The sequence below is a fragment of the Bos indicus x Bos taurus genome, chromosome 3 (assembly GCF_003369695.1).
Source record: "Bos indicus x Bos taurus breed Angus x Brahman F1 hybrid chromosome 3, Bos_hybrid_MaternalHap_v2.0, whole genome shotgun sequence".
Taxonomy (NCBI): Eukaryota; Metazoa; Chordata; class Mammalia; order Artiodactyla; family Bovidae; genus Bos; species Bos indicus x Bos taurus.
Genome location: NC_040078.1, coordinates 33,250,017 through 33,267,769, shown reverse-complemented (window position 1 = coordinate 33,267,769; position 17,753 = coordinate 33,250,017). Strand labels below are relative to the sequence as shown.

General features: G+C 49.0%; 1 protein-coding gene across 1 annotated transcript; it reads right to left on the bottom strand.

Moving 5' to 3' along the window:
• Window positions 1-6,743: 6,743 nt before the first annotated feature.
• On the bottom strand, window positions 6,744-16,002 carry LOC113890478. The gene is made up of 3 exons (XM_027538349.1): window positions 15,596-16,002; window positions 8,306-8,433; window positions 6,744-7,162 (listed from the first exon to the last, which is right to left on the bottom strand). Exons 1-3 carry the CDS (start codon window positions 15,999-16,001, stop codon window positions 7,019-7,021), a joined length of 678 nt encoding a protein of 225 aa, XP_027394150.1. The 5' UTR covers window position 16,002; the 3' UTR covers window positions 6,744-7,018.
• Window positions 16,003-17,753: the final 1,751 nt, after the last annotated feature.

The window sequence follows — 17,753 nt, the reverse complement described above, 5'->3', positions numbered from 1 at the left end:
GATGGGTCCTCTCTCCTCTGCTGCTCTCTGGCCCTGCTCCAGGCTGCTCCCTGTCGCTCCCCTCCAGGACTTCCTAGCCAAGATGCAAGGGGCTCCCTTCTCCACCTCCTCCCGACATGACCCTAATGTGTGAACAACGGGAAGGAGCCTTTGTTGAGTGGGAAGTGCAGAGGCAGTGCTGGAGCATCAGTGTCTTTCGTGGACAGCAGCTGGGCTGAGAGGGCTCTGATCTTGGGCCCAGCTCCTAAGTCCCTGCTCAGTCCTGCGTGGGCCCTTCTATTTGCCCCCAGAAGTGCCAGGGACATAGCCCCACACCACCATGTCTTCACATGCTCTATCTCCAGCCCACCCTTCATTCCCTGCCACATACTGGGCCCCCTTCCTCCTCAACCTCTCCCCAGCTCTTTCTCCAAATGCTCCATGTGGGAGGAATGAGTTGGGGCAGAAGTAATTTAGTTTTCATAGCCCAGTGCCAGAATCAGCCAAGCACTATTCCAAGGCCATGTTTTCCAGATGGGAATATACTCAATGGAGACATCTCTTGCTCAGGAGACAGCAGATCTCCTAGAGCATCACATTCATCTTCTCTTGGTACTCATAGCAGTGGGGAGAGAGCAGGCTTCTTCCCCTCTCACTGGGCTTCTCCCCTTTCGGATCTGGTTTTCAGCCAGCTCTCCCATGTGAGAAGAGCCAGAGGCTGGGGACCTGGTAGGGCAAAGTGGAAGAATACGTCAAAGAGCAGTGAATTTCTAGGTCATAAGCTGTCTGGATGGCATGGAGGGGTGATTATTTTGAGTCACCATTAGTGAAATATTTATTGAGCTGTGAAGGGAAATGCTGCAGAGTAAAGCAGAGAACTAACAACTGAATTAAAAGCCAGGAATTCTTGTCCTCACACCATTGCCTCGCTGTAAGGGATGGGTAAGTCCTTTGCCCTCCAGTTAAGACAGAACCTGTAGTTGAACCTCACATCCTGAAGAGGAGGAAGTGGAAAGTCTGCACTACCCCCCATCTGCAGTTCCAGACAGACTGAGGCAAGGATGACATCAGGGACCTGCCCAGGGCCTGCCCACTGTCTTGCCCAGCACTAATTGGTTTGGGAAACCTTGGACCTGTTGGCCCACAGAGAAGCCACTGGCTTTCCTTCCAAGTAGCCCTAAGAGGGGCAGCCTCAGGTGGACATTAGGAGACTTGGTCAACCCCGAGCAGGAAACAGAAAGACAGCTGAGATGATTAAGGGACCATCTGCAGGGGTGGGACAAGAAGTACTGAGGCAGCTAGAGCAACAGCAGAAAGCTGTTCCCACCACAGGCCTGAGAGGGTGTTCTCAGGACCCAGGGAGAGTGAGTGGAACAAATACCCCATACTCTCTCTGAAGGCTTCTGATCTCCTCCTGAAGCTTCCTGTTCATCCAACCCAAACTGAAAGGCAGAGGACAAGGAGCCTTGTGATAGAGGTGAGTCTCCTGAAGCACAGAGGGAGCCTTGGGTTGGGAACAAAGTGAAGTCACAAGCCAGCGGAGGGGGCATTGTGGACTGTACACTCCAGCAAAAAGAGCAAGCCCTCCAGAGCCAGTAGTGAAGATGGTTCCTTATTTTCTTGCTTATAGCTCTGTGATCTTGGGCAAGTCACTGCATTGTCTGGGCTTGATTTTCTCCTTGGGACTAAGTATACCTTCTTATTAGAGTGTTTGTGGGGATTAAATGAGGTGCTGATGTAAAAGCATCAGCAATATACTGGGTGTTTATTGTTTATCAAGGTCAGTTTCCCTTCTCAGAGTCCCCCTTCCAAGCTTTGATGAACAAGAGGCACTGGGGTAGAATGGGATGGAGAAAATATATAAACTTCAGATTTGGACACTGGCTCCACAGCTCTTAGCTGTATGACCTTGGGCAAATCATATATCCTCTCTAATTTGTTTTCTTAGTAGTTAAAAAGAAATATCCAGCTCATAAAGTTGTTGTGAGGATTAGAAATTATTTAAGGCATCTAGTAAGGTATTGGGTTCATCATGGTACATGGGCCCTTAAGTCAGATTAACTCAAATCCAAAGTTCCTACTTGTTAACTATGTGACCGTGCACAAGTTTTTGGATCTGTCTGAGCCTCAGTTTCTTTATCTATAAAACCGGGATAATAGAGCACCTTTCTCTTAGAGTCATAATAATGAAATGAAGTAACGGGCATACAATCTACCAGGCAAACAGTCCACCCTCAAAAGTTTGCTACTGTTATTGATTGTTATTGATATCACTTTTGCAATATTTCTTTCCCCAATCAACCATCCAACCTATCTGTCTGTTCAGATACCAGTGTCTTCACTGGAGAAAAGCAAGTAGGGCTTGGGAGGAGGTTAGACAGACAGCTCAGCTAGAGGTTTCAGGGCAGGAAATGGCTCAGTCTAATTGATAAATGCCTTGTCCAGCACACATATACAGACAAGAGGTTCGGTTCAGCCTGCAATTCTCCTTGACAGGTCACCCAGGCAACAGGAAGGACTGTCCTGCTATCCCATCCTCACCCCCCACCCCCGCCCCAGATTGCCTGATTCCTTGATGTGACTCTGATTGGCTTTAAGCTAGATGAAAACAGAGGGAAAGGGGTTGTATGGTACAATGAACCTGGAACTGTATTACCCCAATAAAAATTTGCTGAACAGTTATCTGGTACAAGGCACCATTGGAGACTTAATATAACTAGCCCTCATCAATTTCAACAATTTTATGAAATTAGTGTTGTTGGAATAGTAACATTAGTAATATTGGAAGTTGGAGCCCAGAGAGGTTAGGGAACTTGGCCAGCATCACACCAATGATAATTGATGAAGTCCTCCTTTGAAATCAGGTCTGATTGTTCCCAAAGCATGACCCATGTGTTGAACATCAGTGGAGGGGGATGGAAAGACAGGGGTAAGGAATAATCCTGAAACAGATGTGAGCAGTGTGGTCTGCCTACCCTGGTCATTTCCCTAGGAGGGCTGGATACAGAGGACCTCTGGGGTCCTTCCCCTCTGATACCTTGTGAACCAGACCCTCACTCCCTGGACTGTGGAGGGGAGAGAGAACCATCCTCTGTTTCCCAGGCTCCAGAAATTCACCTTCTTTCCTCTTCCCCTTCTCAGTCCCTTGAGCCCTTGATCGCTTTTCCTACCCTGAGTCTCAGAAAGCCTCATAGCTAATAATTTCCTATGCTAATTATCTTCAAGCTGTGTCCCAGAGGATGCCTGGAGAGCAAGGGTGGGCTTTCAGACAGAACCGAGGGGAAACTTTCTTTCATCACGCACCCACATTCTTTGGGCACTTAATCTGCCAGCCTATCAGGCTGGTTTGTGGTCTCGGGTGCTGGCTGAAGGATAAAGTGTTGTGAGGAGGGGTAACCAGACCCCTACAACCCCAGTCAACCTCTTCAGAGCAAGGGTGCTCTTCTTGGAATCTCTGTAGCCAGGACAAAACCGGAGGAGCAGGGGGCCCCGCATGGAGTTGCATGGGAGGGGAAGTATATGGCCCTGTGCCCCTCAGAACTGGACCCCAAGGCTGTGTTCTAAGTTTTTTCACTGATTCCACAATCAACTATGGAGAACTTCTTCTGTGTAAGGGCCAAATCTGACAGCGTCCTGCCTTCAAATTGCTTCAGTCTAGTAGGAGTGATAAAACATGTATATGCCCCAAAATGCCGAGGCATGAAAGTTATCCAGACCTGTCTGTGGCATTCATGAGAGTTACAAAGGATCAGAGGAGGGAGAGATGGCTGGCTGGCAGTGGGAGGAGGGGGCTGCTCACGTAGTGCTCACCCTGGGCCAGCCAGTGTTCTCAGTGCTTTGCATACAGTCACTCTTTTAATCCGCACAACTGCGCTGCCATTTTACAGAAGAGAAAACAGGCAGGGAGAGGCTGATGACTTTCCCAAGGGCCCAAAACTGGTAAGTGGATTTGATCAGGTTGGGTGGTGCTCTTAACCCCTAGGTTATTCTGCCTGCTTCTGCCCTGTCCTCATGTTTCACTGCCTAATTGTCAACACGCAGTTATAGAAATGAGCACTAATGTCTTCACTGCCGCTCTTATATTCAGTGTTAAAAAAAAACCCACTGTATCTGCAGGCATGTTCCTATGTGTTATTGCTGGATTATAAGCTACAAAGAATCTCATTCAGCTACACTTATTGAGTGTCTGCCAAGAGCCAGACACTGTTGTAGCTGCTTTTGCATATTCTAGGTCAATTTACTTCTTGCAACAGCCGTGGGAAATAATGCCAATTTCCCCTATTTTTGAGAGGAGGAAAATGGAAGACAGACAGGAAAGAGACTTGCTACACCAATACTTGTGGAACTAAGCTTTGGACACCCTTCTTCTAACACCAACTTACTACTTTAAATTTTAAAGATTAACATTAATACTGTTGATCTTTACACTATGGAACCCCATTCAGCACAGCCTAGAATGAGTATCCTTTTCATCGGCTTTTGTTTGTTTGTTTTTGCATGTAAGACAGGCTTTTTTTTTTTTAGAACTAGCATCTTAACTCAATATTAAAGAGCATGGAACATGAGCATCTTAACTTAACATTAAAGAACATGAAACATTTGGCTCTGAGTTTAAGTTTTCTATTACTGTAGATATGTAAACTTGGGAGACTCTCCTCAAATCTTTGAACCTCAGTGTCCTCATCTAGTAAATGGAGATTATAATAACAGACCCCATAATGGTACTGTGAGGCTTACATTCAACAGCATACAGAAAGTGCCAAGAACTGTGCATGGCATCCAGCGAATGGTAGCTATTCTTTATGGAGAGCCGCAGAGCGTGGATGTAGTAAACACATATTGGGGTAAGGGCTTTTACACAGTAACCTAACACATATCATTTCATCCCATCAGTAAACCTGTGAGATAGATGTTCCCATTTAGGAGATAGATTGCTCACAAATAGTAACTGACACAGCAAACTTTCACATGCATGACTCAGGACTGTCCATCCTAGGGCCCTTCCATCACCTATACCAAGGGCCATGTTGGTCCTACCATCCAGGGAAAGGTTGGGAGATTCCTATGATGGGACAGATGCCTAGAGGTGCTTTATAAACAAAAGGACCACAAAACACCAGTGGTGATCGTGTGGAGCTTCCTGCCTGTTGTGAAGACAGAGTAATCCCTCTAAGACACACTTACCAAGGTGTTCCCAGACACATCAACCCCATGAGATGTTTTAGGAAAAAAAAAAGAGGGAGTCAGCTCTTGACCAAATTTATTTGGCTGTAGCCTGTCCAGCCTCATAGAAAGCCACTTGTTTTGCTTATAAGTTCTGGCTTAGAAAACTCCTAGATCTTCAGCTTCGGATAAGACAATGGCAACCCACTCCAGTACTCTTGCCTGGAAAATCCCAGGGACGGCGGAGCCTGGTGGGCTGCCGTCCATGGGGTTGCACAGAGTCAGACACGACTGAAACGACTTAGCAGCAGCAGCAGCAGATCTTCAGCTTGGTTAGAAATTCTCTATCTGGAATCTAGCCATTGGGTTCAGGTGTATGGTGGTTTTGAGTGAGGGTTTATTGGTTAAGCTATTGATGACAGCCTACCCACCCCACCCGCCAGAGGGGCTGGGGGGAGATAAGACCATGAAGTGAGGAGGTTCCTGCTTCACCTAATGGGAGCTGTATCTGGCATTAACTGTGTGAGCCCTGTGGTCCAGAGTGCATCTTTGTGAGGTTGGCTTTACTTGCTGACCTTCTCCTAGTCAGTGCCCTTACCAGTTGCCTTCTATCCTTTACCTGGTATAGTAGATGTTCTCTGCCATCCTGAGTACCTGTCTTGGGGTCCTAGGTCCATGGGGATCCTCATGCATGGAGATCCTAGACTCCCACATCCTTTAACTTGGAGAATTACAATGTACATAATATTTTAGTTGATCATGCATCTCTTTATCCTATAATACCTATAAATATCCTAAAACTCACCTTGGGAAACATTGTCTTCGTGAAAGAAATCCGAAGTACCATTGTCTTAATGGAAGAGATCCCAAGTTTCAAAAACCTCTTAATGAGCCTCCATTTCTGAGTAATCAATAAAAAGGCATTAAGGCTTACCATGGGCAAGGTCCCATGGGAGAACGTGGAGCGTGTGGGAGGCTGCAGAGCTGTACTTAGCCCCAGAGCCTGCCCTCAAGGAATCCACAGCCTGATGGAGGGAGAGAACGCACCACTGAGGCTCAAGGAGGACAAGTGTGGTGTGGTGCCAAAGGTCAGGTCAGAAGGGCCCTGGCGGTGTTCTAGGAGATGTACCCAGGGGAAGGCCAGAAGAGAAAAGTAGTTGGGTGGCAGACTGGTGGTGAAGGTCCAGGCACCAAGGGTGTTCCTTCAAAGAAGAAGAGGAAAGGCAACCCAGTTTGGAACCAAAGAAAGCAATCCCAAGTGAGGCTGAGAACTCAGCCAGGTATGCCATCAGGTGTGGAGGAGGAAACTTGGCAGGGTCCTGCTGAGCGAGTGGCAGAGTGGTGGAAGAGCAGCCACCACCAAAGCCCCGCACAGAAGGAGCATCCATGAATAAGACGTCTTGGCTGCTCCCAGGGACGGGGGAGGCTGTGGGAAGCTGGTCCCAAGAGAGCAGTCTGGGGGAGAGCTGGCTAGGCCCAGCTCAGAAAGCTCTGACTCTAGAATCATAAAGCAGTGGGTAGGAAGAAGTGGCTTACATTGGTTGTCCCTAACACTGTCCTGTGCACTTCCCTGTGGACCAGAAAACAAAACAAAACAAAACTCAATCTGAACTTCGCTTCATTCTGAGAGTTAAACACTGGAGTTAGTCATCCAATAAATATTTATGAAGCACCTGCTCTGTGAAAGACAGTACACCGGCCTCCCCTGGGTCTCCATCCTTCAGAGGAGAGAAGGCTGGGGTCAAGGCCATGCATGGGTCACAACAGCTTTTAGTGCCGGTCAATGCTTGAGGAGCACTGGATGAACTGTATCAGCTACAGGGCCTGAATTCATCTTCTCATTTGTCCATTCCAAGCCAGGAGCTGCAATCTGACTTCAGGCAGGGAGAAAGTCTCTCTGGTGGTCAGGGTGGGCTTCATTCCATTCTGCCAGCTGATACGAAGGTGCATGATGGACAAGGAAATTAAAACTATAAAACCTCATGTATGTGCTTTTGACAGAACCGAGGACCACTGCCACCTGTCGGGTGTTAGGAGACAGAGAATACGTTACAGAGGTGGTGTGCGGAGCAGATGTGAATGGTGATGGAGAGGGAGGGTGTTTCTTGAGTAGAAGAGAAATGAGTGGGTTTAGCGCTAGCTCACAGCGCACTGTGAATAATCTTGGCTATATGCAGAGGTACAAGCCTTTCATAGGCCCATCACATGTCATATGTGAGCTAGAGGGAAAAAAGGTGAGTAGCCTGGGCTTGAGAAGCCTGGGCTGGAGAAGAGGAAGAGGTTGTAACACACCCAAGTCCTGCTAAGGAGTCTGGCCCTTACTGGGGAGTCATTGAGGGTCCACTAGAAGATGCTACCCAGAGCAGGATACCTGACCTTTGCCCTTTAGGAAGAGCTTGCTGGTGTCCATTCTAAGAAGGCCTGGGAGGCCTAGTGAGACCAGAGGCAGGGACTCAGGCTGGGCTCAAACCAAGACTTGAGGATGGCTTAGTTCAGGCCTATGGAGACTGGGGCATCCTTCAGGGGTGGAAGAAAAATTTGGTTTTGATGAAAAAGTGACTTTGTGTTTGGGGGCCAAAAATAGACCAGGCCCACCTGGACTCCAGTCTCTGGGACCCTAGCCACACAGTACTCCATCTCTTTCCTATAAACTCTCTCTCAGTACTTTCAAATACTATTTTGGGGAGCAGCCAATCTTGGATCCTGTAAAGAGGAGGAAAAGCAGCCCTTCCAGAGGGGAGGAGAATAAAGGAAAAGAGAGGAGAAAAAGCTGCTGAGAGAGGAGGAGGAGGAATCAGTGGAGTCTGCCCCTCCAGATTTGCTCCTGGGCCAAGAGCAGGGTGTGGCTCAGTATAAATTGTAGAACAGACTCTGGGACTGGAGCGTTGTCCAGAGCACTTTGCCAGTGCTCAGGCAGCCCTGAGCCTGGGGGTCCCTCGGGCTCAGAGACAGACAGTCACGTCTGTTGATCGTGTTTGGAGTGATGGGAGGATGGCAGACAGTGACAATAGCCTTGGAAGCAGAGCTAGTTCAGCTGGACTGGGAACCAGGGGAGGGATGTGCTAGAAAAGAATGAAGTACTGATGATTCAAAATGAAGTTAGGGGGATGGTTGGGGGAGTGAGCAGGGGTGGCGGGTGGATAGCTGGCTTCAAAGCACTTACCGCGCAGACAGTCTGGGCACGGACCAGATGAGTGGCAGATGCAATTACATTTCCCATCCGCGAGCTGTGAGCTGCCCCGCGGAGTGCCTTGCAGATGCATCGACTGGGACTCAATGGGTCAGACCCTTCTGTTGACAAACAAGCTAGGATCAAAGCCCAGTGCTTTGAAATCGAGGGTGGAGAATGCAGGTTTCAAGCCCCTTCTGCTCAGGCACGAGGACCATGTAAATTCGGCAGTGCTTCCCAGCTGCTCAGCACTTAGACTGATCTCTCTTCCCAGACCCACAGGGATGAGAGCAAATGAGAATTTCAGAAGCCCCCAGTCCGCCCAGACCTGAGGGTAGAACTAGACCCACCATCTACCCAGAGCTCTTCATAAGCAAAAGCTGGGACGGATCGAGGGCCTGGGAGCAGTGACAGGCAGGGCTTGAGGAGCCTCAGCCACAGTTTCCCATGCCCTACTTGCCCTGGGCTGCAACTCTGCTCCTGCAGCCCAACTAGTAGCTGCTAGCTGCATGTGGTTATTTCCACTTAAATTAATTAAAATTGAATACTGCCATTCAAAATTTAGTTCCTCGGTCAGGCTAGCCACGTTTCAGGTGCCCAATAACCACATGGTTACCATGTTGGACAACCAGCTAGAGAACACTTTCACCATGGCAGAAAGTTCCATTGGATAAGCTGGTGACATCTAAAAGTAACGACATCAGCATAAGAATGAACGCCACATCTCTTATACCCTGCACAGAATGGCTCATGTGGTCCCCTTTCTCCAGTAGAACCCTTCCTCCTCACTCTGGGCCCCTTCTCCTCAGACTCTGGGCACCCTCCTTTCCCATTCTCGCCAATGGTTCCTGAGCAGTGATAAGATACCGCTTGCCTGCTGACCTCCAGGTGGCCCCCCGCCCCTCCTTGGCCCTGGCCCTGAGGCTCTTCTTCCATGAAAGTGGGGCACAGGAGAATTGTGTGTAACAATAATTGTAACAAGTATGGTTTCCCGGTGGCTCAGCTGTAAAGAACCCACCTGCCAATGCAGGAGACCCAGGTTTGAGCCCTAGGTCAGGAAGATCCTCTGGAGGAGGAAATGGCAACCCACTCCAGTATTCTTGCCTGGAGAATCCCATGAACAGAGGAGCCTGGTGGGCTACAGTCCATGAGGTCTCAAAAAAGTCAAACACGACTGAGCAACTAAACAACAAATCGCAATGTAGGGTGTATGTCCTGGGCGTCTGCCTTTGTTCTTACCCTGGTGACCTGGGCTGGACCTAAGGCTCCCTGTACCCACCTCATCTGAGCCCAGACCTTGTCCTGAGTGACCAGACCCTTGTCCTCTCCTCAGAGCATTCCCCAGGCCCCTGGAGCACCTCTCCCCTAGGCCAAGAGCTTCCACAGTTCTCCTAGCGCTCCAAGTCAGACCTTATTTGACTCCCCCTTCCAGATGTCTTCCCCACACAGCCCCCTGCTCCTAAGGCTAAGGAAGGGGCAGGTATGAAGGCTAAACCAAGGTGGGATGTTGTCCTAAGCCTTTCAGTTCTCATCAGTTGGTTTATTTCTCAGGTGGCTCTTTCCCATCCTCTATCAAATGTTCTGGGTGACTGGGGGCACATGGCCTAGATTGTTGATGGATCACCAAATCCATTTCACCTCCTTCCTAGACACACAGCTACGCTTCACTTTCCAGCTTCCCTTGCAGTTTAGCTCATCCTTGGGAATGAGTTCTGGACAATGGTATGTGAGGCAGTGCGCATCACCTCCAACCCTGACCACAGAGATGTCCCAGGTCGGTTTCTGTCTGTGTTCTCTCCCTACCAGCAGATGCTGGGACACAGGACAACCTTGTGCTGAACATGGCAAAGCCAGGGCCACCTGGACCCTTGAGTAACTGTGTAGAACAGAACCCCTCCCCCACAACCTGGGCCTGTGTTAGAGTGAGAGGGACGTTCACACATGCACACATTTGTCCACGGGGGTGCTTCACATCTGACTAGAGGTGTTCCTCTGGGCTCCCAGCTCCCTGTGCTATTTCCGGTTAACTGGCAGGGCATGTCTGCCTCGAGGCTCTGTGGATGAAGGAATTTTTCAGTCCCCAGCCATTTCCCTGCCCATGTCACCTTTCAAGTGCGCCTATAAATTGCTTTGGACAATCTCTGTCCGGTCCTCAGGCTAGAAAGACCATTTCTGCTCCTGCAGGCTGGTTAATGACTTGGCTCCTGCCAATTGGCAAGCTTCTTCCTCTCTCACTGTTGAAAAATGAGCTGAGTGATGGGCAGGGGAGGGAGCAAGGACCTCAGTTGAGAGCAGCCCCCTGTCTCTAAAGTATGGAAAGAGGTCCCTAAATTCCTCCCTCCCAGCAATCCTTGCAGGTAGAAGCCTCTGGGTCAGCGATCTTTGATTTAAATTGCAGATTAGATTTGAAGCTCAGAAGGACCCTGTTTGATTTGACAAAGAAGCCCAATGCACTGCCAACAGAAGGCCTTCCTCCTACTGTCTGGCAACTTTCAGCTGCCCCACCCCAGGGCTGACAGCTGGTGACAGTCTCCATAGACCGTGTCGTGGGTCTGGGGTTTCCCCACTTCCACTGCTCTCTGCTTCCTCCTAGATGGGGTCTTCATCGAGGCATATGTTCCAACTAAAGACAGCTCAGTCCAAACGGCATTCAAAGGAGTTTCTTTAACTAAAAGGGCTTTGGTCAAGTGTTCATCAAGACATAAATGAACAGCTGCCTCCTGCCTTGAGCCTGATGCCTAGATTATTCATTCCTTTTGGCTTTCAGATCCTCCTTTTGGATCCAGTGGAAGCTGCTCCTTCCACAGCCACCTTAGACTGTAATGTCCTCCCAGCGGCATGCCCCCCAGCCTGGTCTCCCCAGTATTTTCCTTGTTTTGGCTGGGTAGGCGTGTCTCTCTCTTCTCCAGTCCCTTTCTTTCCTGTCCTCTGGACAGAGTCTCTGGAACACTACTTCAGGCTTCTCTCACTTCTAGTCAATTCCTTTCCCCTTCTTGTCCCAGCATCCTTAAACTCATTGTGTTGGCTCCTCTCCATTTTACTGAACTTTCCTTAAAATATCTCCTTCCTGTTTATCTCTCTCTATTCCACCATGCTCTAAAAAGTAAGCAGATTTTGTCTTTAGCAGCATCCCTGTTTCTGCGTGGCACCCAGGGCTACCTCTTTCTTTCCTTGCCACAGCATCCACCTTGTCCAGTCTCCAGCCCTCAGGAGTTATTGTACACATGATTTACTGACTGTGTAACACGTGCCAGGCACTGTGTTAATGCATCACCAGCATTTTTTCACTTCATCCTCACAACGCCTCATGATAGTAGCTACTATTATCCCATTTTAGAGGTGAGGACACTGAGGGAGGCCCAGGGAGATTGAGTCACTCGCCTAGGGTCACACACTTTCAGTGGGAATAGGGATTCCAATTAAACTCTGTCATGCTCTCTACTCAACTCCTCCTAACACACATCTCAAATCAACAAACATTTAGCAAAAGCTAGGTTTGGAGAGGGTGCTTGGAGAGGAAACAAAGAGAAATATAACAAGATTTTGTCCATGCCCTACAAGGGGTCCACTTAATGCCAGAAACAGATGTGTAAATACATGTAATGCTTGGAACCTGAAATGGATAAACATAACTGCAGTGTCCTGAGAACACAGGAGAAGGAGTAATTATTGTCATGACCCATATGAAGCCCTTTCAGGAAGGTCTTGTTTATCTAAACAAAAATCTAAAGATAGATGAGAGTATATTTCAGGGAAGGATCCTTCAGTCACAGCAGGAAAGCGGGAATTGTTGCAGAGCATCTTAGATGTTTAACTCTTGGGTTCTGGGTCAGATTCTTGATTTTGACCTTGGGTAAGTAACCTAATGTCTTGGAGCCTCAGTTTCTTTATTTGCAAAGTGAGGAGATACTCCCTGCTTCATAGGAGTGTTGGAAGGCTTAATTGTTCAAGTGAAGGATTGAACACAGTATCTGGAATGTTTTAAGTGTTCAAGGATTATAATTTCCACAATCTTTCTTCCTGCCAAAAGTCCCCCAATTCTGTCTCTTGATGAATATTATTTATTGAATATCTTCTTAGAGTCAGGTGGCTTCACAAGGTTAACTCATTTGGTTCTCAGAACTAGGCTATACATTTTGTCTGGCATGGTTGGTTGTCATTGTCTTAACAGACGAGGGAGCCCAGGCTCAGAAGGTCTGAAATTTGCTCAAGGTCATCAGAGAGACCTTCACCAGGACTCCAATGGGCTCTGCCAGGCTCTGCAAAGACCTTGCTTTTTCCTTTGCATGAGTCACCAAGAAGTCCTGGAATGGAGTTGCTGAGTGGAAGTGGAGGCATCAAGATCCCGGGGGACCTTGGATGACATTGGGTCCCAAGCTGAAGTATCTGTGGAAGGTGAAGGCCACTAGGCATTCTACTGGTAGCCCCACAAATACTGAGCTGTCTTGCTGCTTACAGTGGGGACAGGCAAGCAGAGCAGCTGATTTTCCTTGGAAATGTCTATGATTCTGGCAAAAACTGCCCTGCAGGTATTATCTATCCTTGCAATAAGGCAATGGGAAGGCAGTGGGAGTCAACATCTTATTGGAATGAATACAGAATTCAAAGATAGTTGGACACGCATTCAAATCCCAGCTCCAGGGACTCTCTTGGTGGCCCAGTGGCTAAGACTCTGCACTCCCAATGGAGGGGGCCTGGGTTCGACCCCTAGTCAGGGATCTAGAGCCCACATGCTACAACTAAGAGCTCTCATGCTTCAGTTAAAGATCCCACATGCCATAACTAAGACCTAGCGCAACCAAATGAAAAAAAGAAAAGAAAAACCCCAGCTCCAAGTCTCAAGCTGGGTAGCCTGGGTAAAGTACTTCCCAGTGGCCCTTGGTTTCTTGTCTGAAGACAAGGATGATCATAATCACCCAGCCTCCGGTGACTCCAGAGAGTGGTCACTAGAGCCAGTCAGTCAATGCATGGGGCTCAATTCAGAGTCAGGTAGACTTGGCATTTGTAGTTGTTGAACTGAACAAGGGGGTATTCGGATGATTCACTGCCCAAAGGAGGAAAACCAACCTAACATCCGCCTAACAGAGGACAGCAGCCTGCTCTGGGCCACTACTGGGGAGTTCTCCAGCTCCCCATCCCCTTCCCCCTCATCACTTGTTTGTGGTCTACACCACATACAATTTTCATGGATCATAAAATCCTCCAAGCTGGCCCCACGTGAGCCCTTTGATGACATCCTCACAGCTGTCACCCAGCACCACACACAAAGAACACATTAAGTCCCTGCTTATTGACTGAGTCAGTGTTGGGGTACCTGCTTTAGTCCCTGCTTTCTGGCCTTTACAGAGCTTCCACCTACTAATACTTGTCTTCTCACATGGAATCCACTGCTTACCCAGGCCTTTTCAAACACGGAACTTCTCCTGGGCCCCTGGCCATTATTTCTTTTCAGGCCTTCATCACTTCCCAGGTGGTTCAGGTTGTGGATTTCAAAGCAAGGCCACAGAATGTGAGCTCTAGACTGTTTTTTTCATGGCTTCTGCCAGCGCTGCTCTTTCTCATCCATCCCTGAAAAGCTCTGGCTGGAACCAGATGCCAATAGGCCAAAGTCCCTGTTGCCTGGCCCTTCACAGCATCCAAACCAGGAAACCAGGGGCTTTCCTGGGCCTGAAGGACCTCCTCTGGGCAGGGGACCAGAGCCCAGCAAAGCGCTGCTTCTTTAGCTGCTGTGGCTGCGTGAGGCCTGGGCTGCATCCCAGAGAATGAGGGCTCAACTCTGCTGATGGGAATCTCAGGGGTGCAGGGCTACACAGACCTTAAGAGGTCACCAAGCTCAACCCTTCTGTTGTCCAGAGCAGGACAGTAAGTGCCGAAGAGGCACAGCAACCAGAATAGAGTCACTCTGCAATCTAGGGACAAAAGTATGCTGGGCCACAGCCCTGTTCCCCAGCCCTGGGTTATTTTCTCCCCAGAGTTCCCAGTAACTAGACTAGAAGATTCCAAAGTCTGGCTCCCACCTCTTTCTTTCAGGGTCCTGCTCTTTGGCTTTTTCAGGGGAAAAGAAAGCTATTTAGTTTGTTCTTGTTTCCAATTTCATATTAAGAGACTGGAAAGAATAGTATCTATAAGGAAAACACTATTATGGTGCCCATTTGATAGATGAGGAAACGGACGCTCCGAGATAGGAAGTGTCTTGCCCCAGGTCTCCCAGCTAGTGCTGGGATTCCAACTCAGGCAACTGCTTTATCACATCACATCCCTAAACCTCAGATGCACTGGCTGCTCCTTGGAGCCCCAGAAGCCAGGGTAGGGCTAGGAGAAGTCAGCCCGTCTCACACCTGAGATTGGGTAATATAAGCATGGCCAGAGGTGAAGCTGGGAGGATGTGGGCAAAGAGAAATCCCCAAGGAGGGGGGATACTCCTAGGTTTGGGCAGCTCACTGTAGGGATCCAATCACTGTCTTCAACAGTCATGGATGAAGATTCTAGAAGCAACTGAAAAGGACAGGAAACTTCCTTTCTCTGGTCCCACTGTTCTCTGAGCCTCAGTTTTTATGTTTTTGTTGTTTTTAATCAGTAAAACTGGGGGCTCAGATTAGTTCTCCAAGATTCCTCCCTTACTAACAGCCAACAAGGAAAACACGACAAGGAGCACTGTGCTAAATCCTCATGCAGAAGCATCAGTGACCACCATCCCTCTCCTGGAGATGAGGGCCTGCATGGTCCCAGCTTCAAGGGCTTAAATGAGTGGAGAAAACACACAGTCTGGAAGAATACATAAGCAGGTTCTTGACTTCCCATGCAGGTTAGAAGGGCCCTTCTAACCTTTATAGGGTCCATGGGAGGAACTGGAATTTCAGGAGTGGCTTTTTCCCCATTCCATCCTCCAGATCCCCTCTCATTCCAGGTCTGTTCCACCTCCCTGATTTCTCAGCCCTCAAAGACTTCAAGGAACCACTGTTTGAAGGTGGAGAGACCCGCTTTCCCCAGATCCTGGTGCCAAGGGATGGAGAAGGGTGTGAGGAGACGCCCCCTCCCCCACCTTCCATGGCAGCGTCCCTGCGGGACCGGTTCACAGAGCCCAGACTAACAGCACAGTGGACCTCCCCTCCTCACTGCCATGTGCAGAAGGCCTCTCTTCCACTGCTGTGCCGGGAGGATGTGCCCACCAGGTTGGGAGGAGCTGAGAAGGGCAATGCTCTGACTCCCCTCATCCCTCCACTTCATCTGTATAACCGCACCACCAGTTTACAGAAAAGGAAGCCAAGAGGGAAAATGACTCACCCAAGATCTTATAAGATACAGGCAGCAAAACCAGGACACAAAAGCAAATCAGACTCCAGACTTGCCACCTCTCCACTGAGCGACCAGGTTTAGCATCTGCTGACTCGTGGCCAGCCACGGAGCCCTTCCCCCTCCCCGGAGGGAGGTTTCCACCGGCCCTGAGAGCCTCAGCCCTTACTGAGGTCACAGTTCTCTCTGAAACAAAGCACCGCACTAGGCCCTGCCGTGGCCAGCCTTCTTCTCTAATACACGGCCTGGGATGTGTCCAGCTGGAGGACACCTTTTGATGGAACGAGTTCCCTTCAGCTTTCCGCCAGCCCCAGCTATTATCCCGGGTTATCAATCTCATCCCTCCTTCTGCCAGTCCAGAAGATCTGGGGACTTCGATGACACTGCCAAGTAGCATCTGGAATCTCACAGCCCTTGCTGGGAGGCCCAAGGTGCCACTCCTCCCTTCCCCACCCCCAACCCCACCCCCCCGGAATGCTTGCGGCTTGAAAGGACCGAGTGACCCAGTTTACTCAGCAGCGAAGCTTTGCTAGCGAGCTGCGCAGTTCGGCATCTGTACGTCTCTCCTGCCCCCTGCCGGTCGTCGGGCAGGAGGTTAGCAAGCGCTGGCGATCCCACTTGGGGCCGTGGTGAGGACTGAGTCTCAGGCCTGCAAATGTTTGCTGAATTGACTGAGTGAGTGGATTGTTTACAGTTCCAGGCTCTGGGGTCTAAACTGACCAAAGAGACGGGGACTGCCCTTGGCAAACAGTGAACTCACGGAGCTGAGCCTGGGCTCCTTGGCGGTCCTTTTCTTCCTTTCTGCCTGCCCCTCCTGTCACCTCCCTCACCTCCAGGCTGCATTCCTAGGAAGAACTAGAATGCCCCAGGCTCAGGCCCACTGGATTCTCTCCTCCTACCTCATTACAATTTCCTCTATCCCTTTGAGGGGTCCCTGTTCTCTATTTGAATGCCTCCACTGCCAGCACACTCACTACGAGAGTACCCTTCCCCACATTCTGAGAGGAATAATCAAAAGAATTGTTTTCCTTTCTTCTAGACACTAAATCTGAGTCTTGTTACTTCCACTCAGAGACCCAGTTGTTTTGTTGCCTCTTGGGTGAGCCAATCCCAAGTCTGACCTGTCCAGCCTATGACAACCATTTGGCTTCTTGAAGACGGCAGTCACATCCCTGAGACTCTTCCTCTCTCCTTCCAAACACACTGGGTCTTCACTTCCTGAGACTTCTTAAAAAAGGGGAGTCTTGAAAATCAGAAAGCCTGGGACACTGACAGTGACTCTCCAGCAGTGGAAGTCTAGTTTTTTAGTCTAAAGACCTCGTGAAATGTACCTATCTGCTGATCCTAGGAGAAGCCCTAAATAACAAAGTGGGATGATTCTTTAGTCACTACTTCACTGTGTTTTAGAGTCAGAATTCACAAAGCTCTTTTACAAGCATGCTATGTCAGTTGAGAGAAATTATTTTCATACCCATTTTGGGGATGAGAAAAGTGAGGACTCAGAGAGGAAAAATGTTGTACTCATGATCATACAGTAAACAGAACATAGCTGACACTCACACTTGATCTTCTGATTCCAAGTCTAACATTCTTTCTATAAAAGCATTTGTTGTAGCTTCTGCCTCCTGAGAATGTAAAAAGATCAAAAAAGGCAGAAAAAAAGGATTGAGTACTTACCGTTTGTCATATACTGTTCTAAGTGCTTGTGTGTGTGCATGCTTAGTCACGTCTAACTCTCTGCCTCCCCATGGACTGTAGCCCGCCAGGAGCCTCTGACCATGGAATTCTCTGGGCAAGAATACTAGAATGGGTTGCCAGTTCCTACTCCAGGGCATCTTCCCAATCCAGGGATCAAACTTGCGTCGCTTGAGTCTCCTGTGTTGGCAGGCGGATTCTTTACCACTGCACCACCTGGGAAGCCCTATTCTAAGTGTTTAATGTGTGTTAATGTTCAAAACAACTATATAAGACATGTATTATTGTTACTCCCATTTTACTTACCAGGGTTAGTAAATTGAAAACCAAGCATTCTAATCCACACAGTCCAGCTGTAGCGCTGGCTCTTTCAACCACCCCCCTCACAGCTCCACACTTGCCTGGGTTTCTGCTCATACCTTTGTTTCTCTCCATGCCTCTTAGCTGGTGAATG

Coding starts and splice junctions, on each gene's coding strand:
- LOC113890478 (XM_027538349.1), bottom strand. CDS start 16,001: ATGCTACTTGGCAGTGTCATCGAAGTCCCCAGATCTTCTGGACTGGCA. Junction 8,434..15,595: donor TGTATCTTATAAGATCTTGG/GTGAGTCATTTT, acceptor GTTTGTCAACAG/AAGGGTCTGACCCATTGAGT. Junction 7,163..8,305: donor GTGCCCAGACTGTCTGCGCG/GTAAGTGCTTTG, acceptor AACACCCGACAG/GTGGCAGTGGTCCTCGGTTC.